The sequence below is a fragment of the Hermetia illucens genome, chromosome 3, assembly GCF_905115235.1.
Source record: "Hermetia illucens chromosome 3, iHerIll2.2.curated.20191125, whole genome shotgun sequence".
NCBI classification, from domain to species: Eukaryota; Metazoa; Arthropoda; class Insecta; order Diptera; family Stratiomyidae; genus Hermetia; species Hermetia illucens.
This window is the reverse complement of record NC_051851.1, coordinates 163,446,594-163,462,495: the sequence shown is the minus strand read 5'-3', so window position 1 is coordinate 163,462,495 and position 15,902 is coordinate 163,446,594. Positions and strand designations below refer to the sequence as shown.

Sequence of the window (15,902 nt, the reverse complement as noted above, 5' to 3'; positions counted from 1 at the left end):
TGGGCAAAGAGGTTTGGAGCGCGCAATGAGGGTGGGGAGCATATAGTCGATTTGGCGGACACCCTTGACCTTATACTTATGAATGCATGGTTCATCAAACGATTGCCTCATCTTCCTACATTTTATAGGGAAAATAGTAAAACACAAACTGACTATATTCTCATAAGACGTCGACATTTTACCTCCGTCAGTGATTACAAAGCCGTTTCCTATAATACCATCGCACTCAACATCAGCCGTTGATTATCGTCTTGCGAAGCCACCCATAAAATAGCGTGATGAACGCAGTGATCCGCTGCACATTAAATAGTGGCAATTTCATAAGAAGAAAGAAGAAATGATCTTAAACGATTAAAAACCATTACGAATGTGGAAAAATCTTGGAAACAAATTAAAGACACGATCAGCAATGTTGGTTTCTGCCCCCGCCGGGGCCACCAAGCCTGGTAAGCGATTCATCAACCGAGATACTTAGCCTTGGAATGACGATGTTGAAATGGCGGTCCACGGAAAGAAACACCTTTACCACAAGTTTCTCGACAATAAAATGCTCGCCAATTGGTAAATTTATAAGAATGCCAACCGGGAAGCAAAGAAAGCGATCCATGTCACCAGAGCAGCCCATTACAAAGATTTTTATTGTAAACTGGACACTCGGGATGGCGAAAGAGATCTGTATCGACTTCCCAAAAGGCGACACAAACGCATTCAGGATATCGCTGTTGCGTAAATGACAAGAAAGCCACCACGGATAGATCGTCGGCCAGAGGTCTATTGAAGCAGGATGTCTTAGCGGCTGCCCACAGGGAGGGGTTCTCTCTCCACTGTTAGGGCTCTTGGTAATGGATACCCTGCTGTGCCTTCTGGAGGACAAAAAAGTTTTCGCACAAGCGACCTAGCCGTAATAATTACCGGCAAGTTTGTGGACACAGTATGTGGCCGCTTGAATGCAACTCTGCATGAAATCTACAGTTGGTGCCTTCGCAATGGACTCACGGTGAACGCTAGGAAGACTGGACTAGTTATGTTCACTAGGAACGTCAGGGCAGCTATACGCTACCCACCTTAGCAGGGGCGGAAATCCAGCTGGCACAAACAGTCAAGTATTTAGGAATACATTTCGACTCCAGGTTAACATGGAAGCACCATATCCAGGAACAATATCAGAAATCCTGCAGATTGCTCTGGTGCTGTAGGAATGCGATAGATAAGATCTGGGGACTTTCACTAAAACGGACACACTGAATGTATACATCCATAATAAAACCCATTTTGATGTATGCATGCATCGTCTGGTGGCCAAGACTGAACTTTGCTAACAGCAGGAAGCTGCTAACGCAGATTCAAAAACTTGGTTGCCTAAATATTACTGGAGCAATGAGTACTACGCCGAGCTATCCTAAATTTACCTCCCATTCACTTGTAGGTGAAATGAAAAGCAGCCATACCAACCATGCCATTGGAGTGTGGAAAGGCGGCCAATCACACGGTCATGCGTCTATTTGGAAATTCATTTATAAACATCCGGAAGCCCTGATGCCGACCGATCATATGGTTTCCAGATTCGTCTTTGAAAAGACATACAATGTTGTAATCACCGAAAGAGAAGAATGGTCGACAAGTGGCCATTAGTCTTTTCAGATTACAGACTTAATAATCTTCAACGACTAGTCATCGAGGGTGCATCGGGCTCAAGGGTGTTCTCGAGGAATCCGATTATAGAACTGACCCGACCCCTCGGAAAAATGACGAACATTTTCCAGGCAGAGATATATGCCATTTCATTGGCAGCAGAAAAATGTATGCTGCAAAAATGGAGGGGTCGCACCATTCGAATCTGTTCCGGCAGTCGGGTGGCATTATCAGCACTAAATAGCAACGACATATCAAGCCAGTTGATGTGGAGTTGTCATCAGATGCTGCTGAAACTTGGCCGACTGAACGAAACATTCCTGATGTGGGTGCCGGGGCACTTTAACCTCGCTGGTAATGAGGCTGACAGACTGGCTTGCCGAGGGTCTGGATCCAGAATGGTGGGGCCAGAACCAGCTCTTGGAATCCGACCATCTACTGTCAAGTCTACTCTGAAGGGTGAAATTACAAGGATTCACGCAGCTGAGAGGAGAAATTTGGACTCCTGCCGGCAGACGAAAATCCTTGTGAGAGAGCCTAGGGCTACTAGAGCGGCATTTTCGTTGTCCCTTAAGGAGTGGGACATAGTAGGGCTTTTAACGGGACACTGCTCCTTAAACTAGCATATGGAAAAGATTGGGGTAGTGGTTTCGGTTAAGTGAGCCAATGTGAGGAGGAGACGGCCCTGCACTTTTTATGTAGCTGCCCGGCCTCCTCAGATCTCAGACGAAGACACCTTGGCAAGGTTTTTTCAATGAAGAATTTGCACAGTCTCTGCCTCTAGAGAATGTGCTCAGATTCGGTAAAGCCTGCGAACGCCGTAGGCGGGAAACTATTGAATAGGTGATTTACGGGGATAGTACAATACAATGGCCTGAGTGCTCGGAGCTGCGGCTCTCCCAATAAACTAAACTAACTAACTCCATGACGTAATTCCGACTAAAAGTGTGGTTTCATAAATTTAGCATTTAATACTATTTATATTTTGAGAACTTTTTCGTTTTTCCGTTTCCCCGAGTTGTCCTGATGGATTTTTTCTAGGAACAGAAATTCATGCAGTGTTTTCTCCGATCCAACTGTAAATACGATTATTGTACATCGAATCGATCCAATTTTCCAGCTGCTTGATAATAACGACATTGCCCCTGATATCTAGAACTTATTGACCTTGCCATCATATTTGCGGTTTAACAATAATTTTCAAACTACAATCTCATAACATCGAAAAACCAAGCGGAATGGCCTTTATTTTTGTTATTTTTAAAATCCGGTTCGAGATTTTTCATCGCCATGTCGTATCTTTCTGAATAATTCCAATCTGGACTTCACCCGAAAGTTCGATAACGTTCAGCTATCTCCCAATTTAAAGTTGCTAGCCTCATGTTCAGTCTACAACGTGGCAGACCGGTCTGATTCCGGAGGTCGGCTTTCAAGTGCGAGCTTGCGCACCCCAAGGTGTTCTTTTATTATCATCCCCCCACGTGTCTGTTTGTTTTTGCAACATGAGCAAATTATCTAATAGCGATTAGGGGGGGAGAAATTAGAGCCATTGCAAACATGGAAGTATCATTATCGAGCATGGTGCAATTAAATTTTAATTCCTACGTTACTTTTTGAACAGGTAGAGAGTATTCGACGGGAATAACACCATAACTTGTTCTCTTATGTAACTGCTGAAAACCTTGAAAGCAGAATTCCTCGCAAGCTCAATTCTTTGACTACCAAAATATTCAATATGCCATACTCGATGGTTTTAGCTTACATTTAGTTGTTCAAATTAATAAAAACTTGTCTGGGTTCAATAACATTTTGTGGATGCCTTGAACTTACTCCACCATGCGTTCTTTTCCATTCGATTGAGGGAGCTCATAAATATTTTAAAATTCTCTTGAAAAGCTAGGACTGAAAATTGGTTGACTCACGCTACTCCATTAATGTCGGCACCTAACACTTCCATGCATAAGTTAATATTTAAGTACTGAATCTAAATTGATATCGGGTTATTGATTAATAGATTCGCTCCACTGCAACCTAAATTGAATAGCCTCGAACTGTTCGTGAAATTCCTTTCATTGGTTCTATTTTTAAAAACGAAAAGCCAACGTGTCTCGTGCTTGTAAATGTGATTTCTATAAAATGGTTGTACGGTAACGAGGTTAAGAATATGCCAGAATTTATGAGAATTCTATTCAAAATACATCACCCCGATGACTTCTATGACTTTAATACATGGAAATGTAGAAATCCCTTCAATTTCTACCCAACTCAATGTCCATGTGACCGAAAATAAATGTCTAAGAAAATATTCAGATTTTCTCTTATTTTCAGAATATTCAGTGCAAAGCTTCAATAGTAGACGAAAAAAAATAATATTCTTTGAACTTTGCAATATTCAGAATGAAGAAATGATTCATCTTTTTGTGAACGCGGGGGTTGATCGTTGATGTAATCATCTAATTGAGTTTTATAGGTCAGAACTTTTTCGGTCAAATGCTATTTATTGTACACGTTCATTTGCATCTTGTTTCGCGAAAAAATCATGTTTGCATTTTAAATGGCTTTTATGTGTCATGTGTACGTAGGCTCAACTACATTTTTATTCAATTTACAGATGGTTTACTGAAATATAAATAAAGTAAAGACAGGCAGACTATTTTGGATCGCACTGAGTCAAGTCATAAGTGGTGAAAATGAGTTGCAACACAGGTGATTCATAGAGCTTCGACTATATTCGAGTAGTCGCTAATTTTAATGTGAGGGTACTGACAATAGGACGGTGTTGTCAATAGCTCCAGTTCACTCCTGTGGGGAACATTTCATTTTTAGTGAGACTATGCTTTAGTGGGTGGGATAGGTGAACGCATTTACGCACAGTGTTGAAATCCCGCAACGGTACGTTGTCGGACTACCAACAAAACACCTCCCCATTGTCAGTGAAGTAGCCTGGAATCGTTTGTTACATTACTTTGGGCTTGTCCCCAAACTCTCCTGCTTTGTGTAGCCAGGGAATTTCTTTCACCAACGGGATGGAAGAGGAGGAAGGGGACTGACAGTTCAAGGAATCCTCTGCTATCCGGCTCCTCCACCGGTCCACCGGGTTCTTTGCAACGAGAAGAACCCGAACGTAATAGGCAACACAGCTCCACCTGTCACCGCTCCTCAGCATCTCCTCGACACTGTTGTTTGAAGAGAGATCCCCTGTGTTTAAATAGCGCTGCTGACAAATCTCATCCCACCTTCCACAAGAAAAAATGGGTGCTGGTACGACCTCCGAATTGTGTGTTTTGCAATTACAACTCCATTGCAAAACACACAATCCGGAGGTCGTACCTTTCCAATCTTGTGCCGGTAAGACGAAAACCTCCATGCCCACTAAAGAACTGGGTAAGAAAGTAGTCAGTCTCATTATGCTTCCAATTCAGCCACGCAAGTTGTCAGTGCGCAGTTCATCTGCCTCTAGTTTAATTTTGCCAAGACAATTGCCACTCATCTAGGGTGCGTTGCCGTTCTTTACGAGCAACTACCTCCCTCGGCAATTTCCCCTTGCACTTGTATATGGCTTTACGCTTCTTAGCAGGAAGGACAACGGGGATCACAGACAATGTGGTACGCAGACGCCACCTGCAAAGCTCCCCGTCTCTGTGTTTGCACAAGACGCTTACGATATACTTCCTTGCCAAAAGCATCAGCACATACCTCTGCGCCATAAAGCCGGACAGAGTGGTTTGAACTCATCAGAAGACGTCGCCTGCTATATGTAGCCCCCAAATATTTCCCATTATCCTACTTAACGCCGAAACTCCAGATACAACGTTGTTGGCTGCTGCTTTGATTTGCTCAAAAAAGTTCTTCTTTGAGTCAGTCAGTCCAAGGTACTCTCTCGCTGGTTTTGACTCGATTATCGACTCGCCGAACGATGTGGGACGCAGGCTCAGAATTCTCTTTTCAGTCAGGATGACTGCTTCGGTTTATTTCAGTGCAAGGTTGAAACCATGAGCAGTGATCCATCCGCTTACCCGTCGCATCAATATGCCGAGTCAGCTTTGCGCCTGTTCGACAGTGCGTCCAGCAACAAGCGCCGCGACATCATCTGCATAGCCGAACAGGCGCGAGTGTTCTGACATGTCGAATTTAAGTAGACTATCATAGATAGTGTTTCAGAGGTCCGGCCCTAGGATGGATACCTGTGCTACCCCGGACGCTTCAGTGAGTGTACTTTTGATGAGCTTTTCGAGCACTTTTCCAGCAGTGTCAAGCATACATAATGGGCGGTATGAAGACGGCAACTCGAGGTCGCCTTTCCTTTTGTGGATCAGCGCAAGCCACGCCACCTTCCAACGAACAGGGAAAATGCCCTCTTTCAGACAAGCATTGAATGCGCCGAGCAGTAGGTCTGGCCGGTGTTGGAATACCAGTTTGTATATCTCTGGTGGAATACCATCGGGTCCTGGCGTCCCTTTGCTTCGCCTGAAGAGAGGACAGAGAGTACTGCCTGAACTCTTGCTCAGTCTACTCGGAATCCAGATTTACATCTGATAAGACTCTTGTGGGCATACGTCGAAAAGGAGCTACGCAAAAGAGAGGTAAAAGGTGAAATGGAATCACATATCTAGACTTTTATTCCTGCAAAAGTTACCGAAAAATTGTCAGGATCAATGAGAAGAAGACCTCTCGCAATTTTAAAACCTAATGGTTCCAATAGGTTTTTTAAAAATATAAATTGACTTTCGAGGTATTTGACTGCAAAGTGTATTGCAATAACTCTCCAACTTTCTAATTGGTTGACTGTATATGATGTAATAAAAGGGGGGAAGTCTTGCATGCGTGGTTATTGTGTCGAGAAAGACATAATTGAGCTGAGCTTAAGAAAGCGTTAAGCCTAAAAGAAACAATATTATTTGACTAGAAACGAAACAGGATGTAGTCTGCAAAAAAAGTAAACAGTCTCAGATGGGAGAATTTTCTGAGATTCCAACTAATGATTATGTATTTCCAAGGAAATTAGAAAAATCATCCCATACTGTTCGTTTTTTAGAGGGGGTGTGGTCTTCGCGTTCGTTATTCCGGGGATCCGCTAAATAGAGGAACTGTTGTGTTAAAAATTGATCGATAGGAGGATCAGACGATTCAGTGGCCGATAACGACCTAGAAGGCAGAGCTATCTCCGAAACAAACAAAAAATTGGCGAAATTGACCGTGAAAGTCCGCCCGCAAAGATTGAAGCTCCATCAAAGTGCTCGGTCGACACGTTCTTGTACGCCTCTATGCTAGCTAGATTCGGGAATGTGGGGGGTCCTTTGAGCGCTTTGATCCCTCATGTTTCTGTACTACAAAATTAATGTGTCTATTCCGATGCGTGGGTCCGCACCGGATTTCAAAATATGTGGATTCCCATAACAAGGAATTCGCGACGGCCTAACGACTAACAACCAGAATGCGAGCTAAAATTGAAAAATTAACAAATCACGACGGATCGCAATCCCGATCATTGCCTCTCCTGCCTCAGATCGTGATCGAGGCGCGGCCCCTGAGGTTCCCACCTTTCCTTGACATCCTCAGGCCATTTCGTCATTTAGAGGATGTCCCTTATAAAGGTTCTGCGGGAACAATGTTGAGAATCTATTGATTCTCTATCCGACACCTTCAAACGAAGTTGTGAGCCGGAATAGGCTCCACTTGATTCAGAAGACCTGCAAATAAGAATGAGGCTTAAATCCAGGAAATGTTGGGCGCCATTTGTAATGAACTTAAGTCGATAGGTGGATCGTCTGATCCTCTATCGACTTAAGTTCATTACAAAGCATATCTTTGTGTCCGGGAAACACCTACACACATTGTATTACATTACCACACCGCGTTTTGGCTTCCAAAAACTTCCTAGAAAAGACTACTCAAACGGTCAATGTTTCTGAGGGTGCGGATATATAAATATATTGAGAGGGAAAATAATTTTCTGTGAAATAGGTCACACAATTATCTTTTTTAAAAAAGTGGAGCTTTTTCTAGTAAGAGCAAATGACAGAACAACTGACTATCTGAAAGAGCTAAGCCATTTGAATAAGGGGGTGGAAGGGGGGGTTGGATATGATCCGGCCTTCTGTAAACTTTCTCCAACAATTTTGTATACTTTTCGGTCGAAAAGAGAAATCACATCATCATCTACCAATATTTTGGGAAAAATGTATTCCCTTCAGTGCTTTATGGAGGGGGGGACGTATAGCACTGAAAATAGTAATGGTAGGGTCTCCTTACAACTTTCCAGAGCTATACCTCATATGATCATTTTCCCTCATGACAAATTTTGCACTTCTTGCATCATTATCACCTTTTGCAAATTTTTCTTGGTTTGAATGGGAGGACTTGTCACATTTTATGATGCATTCACTTTGGGTTCTTGTTTTTCATTTGATTTAAAAATTACTAATTAAGCTGGGTGAAATTATGCGGTGTTTCCAACGATTAATTAATTGAAATAATAAAAACTTGTTGTTTCTTATTCGTTGGTGTGGGTATTTATTCTTGCAAATACCGATATTTCGGGAACCACTTGTTCCCTTCATCAGTGCAAACAAGTTCTTAACTTCACAAGTTCTTAACTTGTTTGCACTGATGAAGGGAACAAGTGGTTCCCGAAATATCGGTATTTGCAAGAATAAATACCCACACCAACGAATAAGAAACAACAAGTTTTTATTATTTCAATTTACTAATTAAGCCCTTTTATTTGATACCCCACATGATAAAAAAATGTACACCCCCTTCCGCATGTGTGCAAGTATCCCTCCCTCCCTGGCCCCGTAAACTTCACACAAAATCATGGCACTCATTGTATGAAAAAGAATTCGCAGACCACGGTACCTTGTAATCAAAATTTCGTGAGAATACTTTAATATATTCAGAATAATAGTTTTTATGGCTTTTATTTCACTTATTTCTGTTGTATCAAAGTCGTGAAAATTACAAAATTAAATTAAATAGACAGGCTTCGCTACACCTCTTCTAACATCTTCTAAGCATTATGACAAATCTATCTAGTATCCATTTTTTTTTAAAGGCGGGAAAATGTTTACGTAGCCAATATATAAATCATTAAATGACTCATTTCCTCTTTTCTGTTTATAAATTGTAAAAAAATTAATCGAAATAAAATGACAAATGCAACCAAATAAACAAATTTCAAAAGCTAACTATGAACTCCATCTATTTTCACGCTTGTTTACGATGTTTAATGATTACATAAGTCACGTTATGATTCAATGCACAAGAACTCACTCGAATCTACTATCTACAGTTGACCTTTGAATTCTAGACTTTACTATAATGACCAAAACAGTTACTATTTAAGGTGGTAATGATTCCCAACATCAACAGAGTTGAGGTCATAATGTGGGTACACAGTTTGATATTGATTTGTAATTCTTATAAAATCCGAAATATTCTAAACATAGCCGACAAGGGTCGAAAGCATTAGACAAATTTGCTGATAGTTTATCTTATCACGAGCTGGAAAAAAATTGCTTATAAGAAGCATGCATTAAAAATATTCCCTTCTCCATCAATGTTATCTCATTTCGCTCCGAACTTTTCACGAATATTAGATACGTTTAAAAAGCAAATTTTCTAGGACTAACCATTCGTACATACGGGGAGGGGTTTTAAATGTACTGCTTGTCTCATCAGGAATAAGCGTTAGTGAATCTGGGACAGTAGTATGGGAACTGTCAATTATGGATTTTATCATCCAATTAAATCGATTTTTACCAGCATGATGTCTAGAACACTCCAATAAAAAAAAAGTGATATAAAATAGAATGTTGGTAATAATATAATTAACAACCCACATTCATAGTACAAATGCAAAATGATAGTGGCTAATGACTATTCGTGCAAAAATATCTATGTGAACAGCTGAAAGCGCAAATGAAATTAACATTGAAATTGTTAATTGTAAACATGTAGCATAAACTGTCATGAAGGAAGGTCATTTCAGACAAACAGAAGAGTTTTCTAATTGAATTTTCACATGTTTTTCTGGCTTGTCAACTTAATTGGAAAATGAGATTACCCTTATATGTCCGGCTTGGATTATATTTTATTTGCAACATGTAAGGAAACCTTGGGAAATGGAGGAAGTATTTGAATCCTTGAAAATATTATAAAATTGTCCGAGAGATAGAAAGATATCAATTGTTTTGCTCTCGAAGAGTTGGAAATGTGTTTTTATAGTATTATGACGATTAACTATCTGAAAGTTGTGAAAACAACAATGCGGATGTCATGAGTAATTACAACGAAGAAGCAGAGCTCAATAAAGGTAGTTTTATAGATGGCATCTCCTATAAAATAATTTGAAGCCATAGTAATTCACTATTTACGCTTTCGAGCACAATATTTACACCTTCACACCATAAAAGTACGTTGAATTTCGTATTCTGAAAATGGTCAAAAATCTCCCTAAATTTCATGGAAACTTATGCAGCAAGGTTTGAATATCCAATCAAATGAGCCCAGATTTTTGCAATGTGCGGCCTGGTATTTAACAATATTGAACGCAGATCACAATAATTTGACACCCATTATAATCTATCCACCGGATCCTTTTGTATTCTAAAAAAGGAAAAGCCTGAGTTTCATTGCTATCGGCTCTCTGTCCGTCTGTCTATTGCACACGATTTATTCGAAAAGGATTATATCTATTGACAGAAAATTCGGTGAAAATGTTGGATTTTTTTTATGATGGAGGGATGGAACTAGACGGAGGTTGAGTGCATTTTTTTCACTCTAGAGCCAAGTGGGATATCGATTAGTAATCCTCAAGCTAGGTCCTAGTTTTGACACTAGTTGTAAATGTGGTGTGATGTGGATGGAAAGACTAAGGGGACACTATTAAAAAACAAGGAGCCTTTCTTGGAAACTACTTAATCAACGAATCTGGAAGAAATAGCGATGCCTCTATATAATATCTAGGCCTTAAAATACTCCCATCTATATCTACGCAAATAAAAATAATAGTATGTACAAAGTCTGTCGCAAAGTGAACGAGGCTTTTTCAAAAACAACATATTTTTTTTTTTGTTTCTTTCAAAAATCATCTTTTTAGGCAAAACAATCTCCTTGTGCATCGATACGACATTTTACATTATCAATTAGCATGTCGAACGTCCGGTCGATGCCTTTTGTATAGTGTCAATATCGACATAGCGCTTTGCTTTCAGCGCCAAATGTAGTTGTCCGAAGAAGTAAAAGTCGGAAGATGCTAAATCAGGAGAATATGGTAAGCGGTTGACTGCTAAAATGTGATTTTTGGTAAAAAAATTAGTGATGAGCCGGTACATTTTCTGCTATGTTTACGGTATTGTGGCCTCACACGGCGAATCAATCAATTTGTGTGGAACAAAGCGAGCACGAACACTTTTACTGAGTCCCCATTTTTCGGTCAAAATGCGATGAAGTGATCCTTTTGATGTGTTCAGTTCCATTGCCATGTATCGCAAAGAAGCTTTTGGCTCATTTTTTATAAATTCACGTACAATTCCAATGTTCCTCGGTGTAATCTTGAAACTTTTCTGACCGGGATGTTCGGTGTCCTTATGTCGTCAGGGTCTTTTTTTGAATAGTTGAACCACTCGTGAATTCTGGCACGGGATAAACAATTGTCACCATACATTTTTTTTCATTAATTCAAACGTCTCAGTAAAAGCTTTGCCAAGTTTAAAACAGAAATTAATATTTACATCTTCGTTTGAAGTTAATTTTTCAATCGATGCTATAAACCCACCGTCACTTATAAGGCAGTTTCGGCTTCTAATTGTCGGTTGGTCATGCAATTTTGACAAAACGTCACGTGGGTAAGGAGTCCAATTAACTCTGTGGTGCTGTTATGAGAGCAGAAAGGCAGAGTCCAGCCGGCTCAGATCTTCAGAGCCAACCGGTAGCATTCACGAAGGAAAGCAGCTCTCCCACCCTGCAGCTAGAAATCTCTCTGAGGTCCCCAAAGAACAGTTTATCCAGTGCCTGTAGCCTGACTGTAGCTAGAGCTGGGCAATCGCAGAGGAAATGCTTAAGGATTTTCCCCTTTCTTCATAGCTTCGGCTATGCGAATTGTAAGTTATGCCGAGCCTGGCGGCATGGCCCCCTGGCCAGTTCCCCGTGCAGACCACCATGATCTTGTATGCATTTGCACGCGTCTGGCACAGGAGCTTTCGTGATCGGGCTATGTTATAAGCGGGCCAAATCCTCCTTGACTTGACACAGGTGTTAAGCCTTCAACATTACAAAGCCCGCGGCTGCTAAGTAGTGCGAGTAGATTCCGCCCTTGACTGTCGCCAGCGTTGAGCGTGCCGCCTAGACTGTTCAGCGCGTTTCTACACTGCCCCTACAGCCTGGAGGATGTCGCTGAGAACAAGACCTTAATGGCCGCTTGGATGTCGGTTAAATGGCTATGCTTGGGGCTCGGATCATTCTCCAGCTATCGACGGACTTCCAGTATTGCCAGTAGTTTCGCTTGGAATACACTGGCGCAACCTGGGAGACCATACGACTCAAATACACTGTGTATTCGAGAAACCCCGTGTACGGTTGTTGGCGCCCAAGAGAGCCTATTTTAGTTGTTCCGCTCAAAATGTCTCACCATAGTGTCAAAGCTCTTACTGTACGAGACAAAGATTTTGCCATTCCTCATGTATTCCTCGGAGACTTGGGTTCTTAGCAAGAAAAATTGTGAACTCTTGGTCGCGTTCGAGAGAAGATTTCTCCGAAGATTCTTTGCCCCCTGCATGAGAATGGCATGGTAGCCTACATAGCGACGAAATCGATGTCCGTCAGTGTTGGATCCGGTTCAATAGGTTGCGGTGGGCGAGTCACTTAATCCGTATGAATGAGGATGATCCAGCCCAAGAAGGCAATATCTATGGTATAAAAAGAAGACAAGGTAGACCCTGCCTGAGATGGAACGATGGCATAGGCCAGGACGCTAGGCAGCTTTTAGGCATATCGAATTGGTGGCCCTCGGCGCAGAACTGAGATGTCTGGAGTTCCTTAGACCTTCCTTATATACCGGTTATTGCGCCGAACAGCCACATGAACAGCATCCTGATTGACGCATTGGGCACTTTGTTCACTAATGTAAACATGAACGTCCAGAAAAATGAAGAGGGTCAAACACCTGTCAATTCCAATCCTCTTCTCATTGTTTTTTATTTAAAATATTTCTTTTCGTTAAAATTTCGTTGATTGATCCTCAATTAATATAATAAAAATTTCGAAATATTATACCCATGTTCATATTTCAACCAAATTAATGGTTTATTTAAAATGAATGGACAATAATTGGGAGCTAAATAACTGGCCTTATTAGTTCGAAACAGTTCTATGGTAACTCATTTCAGATCAAATATCATATCATGTCTCCAGAACTTCCCTTCAAATGCCATTGCTCCCAAAATTTCATAGAATTGTGGAAGTTATACAAACAAACACAAACATATCATTTGGTACCATTGTTTACTAATAGTCTGCTATCGCTATTACTTTCCGACTATCTTTGTTTCAGCACTAATTGGACGATAAGAATTAAATTTTGCTGGGGTGGAAGCAACGAGAAAGATTATAGGCTCTTTCCACTGATTCAATTCTTTTGTTCTCATGGTTTTGATATAGAATTAAGGTCTTTTTTGGGGATCATATTACGTCAAAGTCATATCGTGAACGTATTAAGTTTCAAGTTTCATTAACAAAAATAAAAAGATTTGTATAATCAGACAATGCCATTTGATAACAAGCTAATCGAATTTTGTGGACTAGTTTTTTTCAATGAGGTATACGATTTGGTAATTGAACAAAATAAATAAAAAAACATGATAAAGCTTACGGCTCAGAAGGTATAAATTTGTAAACGTGTGCATGCTAATCTATTGAATACGTGGTGGATTTTACATATTTTGGTAGAATTGCAATATAGAAAGAATATAAGCCAAAGGGCTCTTTTCTAATGACACTCATCGAAGGTTTTACTTATGATGAAATCTCAGATGGTTACTCATCATTTCATAGCACTATCATGCTCCAAATGGCTTAATTAAAAAGTTGTGGTGCAATAATGTCGGTTTATTATAGGCAGCCTCTTGGTAAGGTGGTCTGGGGATGACATCAGGAGGAGAGTATATATTCGATGTCACTTGAGTTAGGACCAGATGTAGTTGCATAATTCCGATTAACCGATCGCTTTGTAGGTTGCCAGCAGCGTCTCGTTGCCCCTCTCCCAGCAACTCCCAACTATAATTCTCAACTGATTTCATCTTGTTACATATCGTATATGATGCGATTGACCTATCCGGGATAAAACCGAGGATCACAGATTGATCCCCCCCTCCCTCTGCCGACGGAGCACTTCGATGGAGCTTCAATGTTTGCGGGCGGAGCTTCACGGTCAATTTCGCTATCTCCTTAGGTTTTTTGGGTTAGCTCTCCCCTCTTGGATGATTGACCATCGCTATTTCTATTAGTCATTACAAGTCCTTTAGGTCGTGTAGGAAGCTCTGATAAATACGATTTGAACAGGGTTGGAAGTAAAACTCCTCTTCGAGAACACGGTTTTTTATCCTACCGGTTGTATCCAAACTTTGGCGATCTATTTGAATATTTAATTCTGGGGCTAATTTTATCCAGAAGTTCAAAGACAAAAGCAAGGATGGGATTGGTTAAGGACATTGTGAATTTGGAACATTATCATGTTGTCCTTCCTCCAAAAGTCGTGTTGGTTGTTGTTGGCGAGTTGAATGTGAGCCTTGGCAACAAACAATAATAAGATGATAGGGGAACAAAATTTGGCTAGTCTTTTATTCTTCCCTGGCTTCTGAATTGAAGATATCCTTCCTCTCTTCTAAATTTCGGGAATAATTAGAGATGACATCGAAAAGCTTAAGGTGATTGTTAAATACTCAATGCCTGACATGTCGAGTTTGTTCCGCATCACCATAGCTTTGTTTTTGTTATTGTTAAAAAAAACTGCGGCAAACGTATATTCCAACTTTGGGCCAACTATAAGACTGTGGACTTCATGGCTTACGCTGAAGACTGCGGTTAAAAATTATGCCTTTTGACGGCTGGGATAACAAGCACTTTGCTTATCTTGCAGATCATATCCTTATATTTGAGCTTCAGATGTTTGTCTCGCACATTGCGCATGTCTGATTTAATATTTTCGTCGTATGCAGTCGATCCTTGGCGATTGTTTATAATTTAAAGTCGTCCTGTATCTGTACCGATCTGTAGTTTTCTCGAACAATTCTTGGTTGCCCAAGTTTTTCATATAGAATCCAACCTGGGGCGTCTATATGGTTGTCTGAAGTTAGATATTCTGCTTAAAGGACACCAAATCACGTGATCCACTCGTTTTTATAAGGATCCGTGGTACCGCTTATTACACTGCATTCTAAATATTTTTATATTCAATACACTAGAGAAACGACTTCAACAATCCTTTTTTTTTCATTTCAGGTCGCGGAGGCGATTCAAATTCCGAAGATGAATCTATCAACGACAATGGTAGCATTTACTCCCTCCAATCCGAGAACGCAACATCCCTTGATGAATCCGACGAAATCATCCAGAACGAAAGAAATGAAGAGAAATTCATGCAAGCATTAGAAAATGCCCAAGAAAAATCCGTTCAAACTCGTGTTCAAGCCCTTCAAACCATGTCCGAAATCCTAATGCATCGTTACATGCCGGATTTCATAGAAGATCGTAAAATCACTCTAATCGATGCTATTGAAAAATCCATACGTCGCGGAAAGGGTGCAGAACAGGCTTGTGGTGCAAAATTGGCTCCGTTGCTAGTTCTTCAATTGGGCGCTGATGAAACCTTCACAAAAAGTTTGAATCAATTTCTACAAACTACAATTCAGGATAAATCCGTGACATTTGATGCACGTGCTAAATGCTGTGGTGCTTTGGGTCTGCTGAATTTCCTTAGTGGTGATGATATTGGAGATTTACTTGAACTCATGCAACTACTGGAAACAATATTCAGTGGTAGCTATTTGCGTGATGAGAAAACTCCGATTTCTGTGAATGCCGAGGCTGGAGCAATGCATGCTGAAGCTTTGTCAGCTTGGGGCTTGCTGTTGACTCTCATTCCGCCAGGCGATTTCGTGTCCTTGATGAATAGACAACAAATGTTTCCGTAAGTATCGTTTTAACTTAATAAATAGAATATTTTGAAATCCATATATGTAACAGGATATTGTTAACCAGCAATAGGTAAAAGG

At 40.6% G+C, this 15,902-nt stretch overlaps 1 protein-coding gene across 1 annotated transcript in view; it reads left to right on the top strand.

Annotated features, from left to right (window-relative positions):
- The window catches only part of LOC119650741 (interferon-related developmental regulator 2), a 37,566-nt gene that overhangs the window by 14,811 nt on the left and 6,853 nt on the right, over nucleotides 1-15,902 (top strand). The window contains exon 3 of the mRNA XM_038053810.1: nucleotides 15,130-15,817. Coding sequence (XP_037909738.1) covers nucleotides 15,130-15,817 — 688 coding nt within the window. The remainder of the gene's footprint in view (nucleotides 1-15,129; nucleotides 15,818-15,902) is intronic.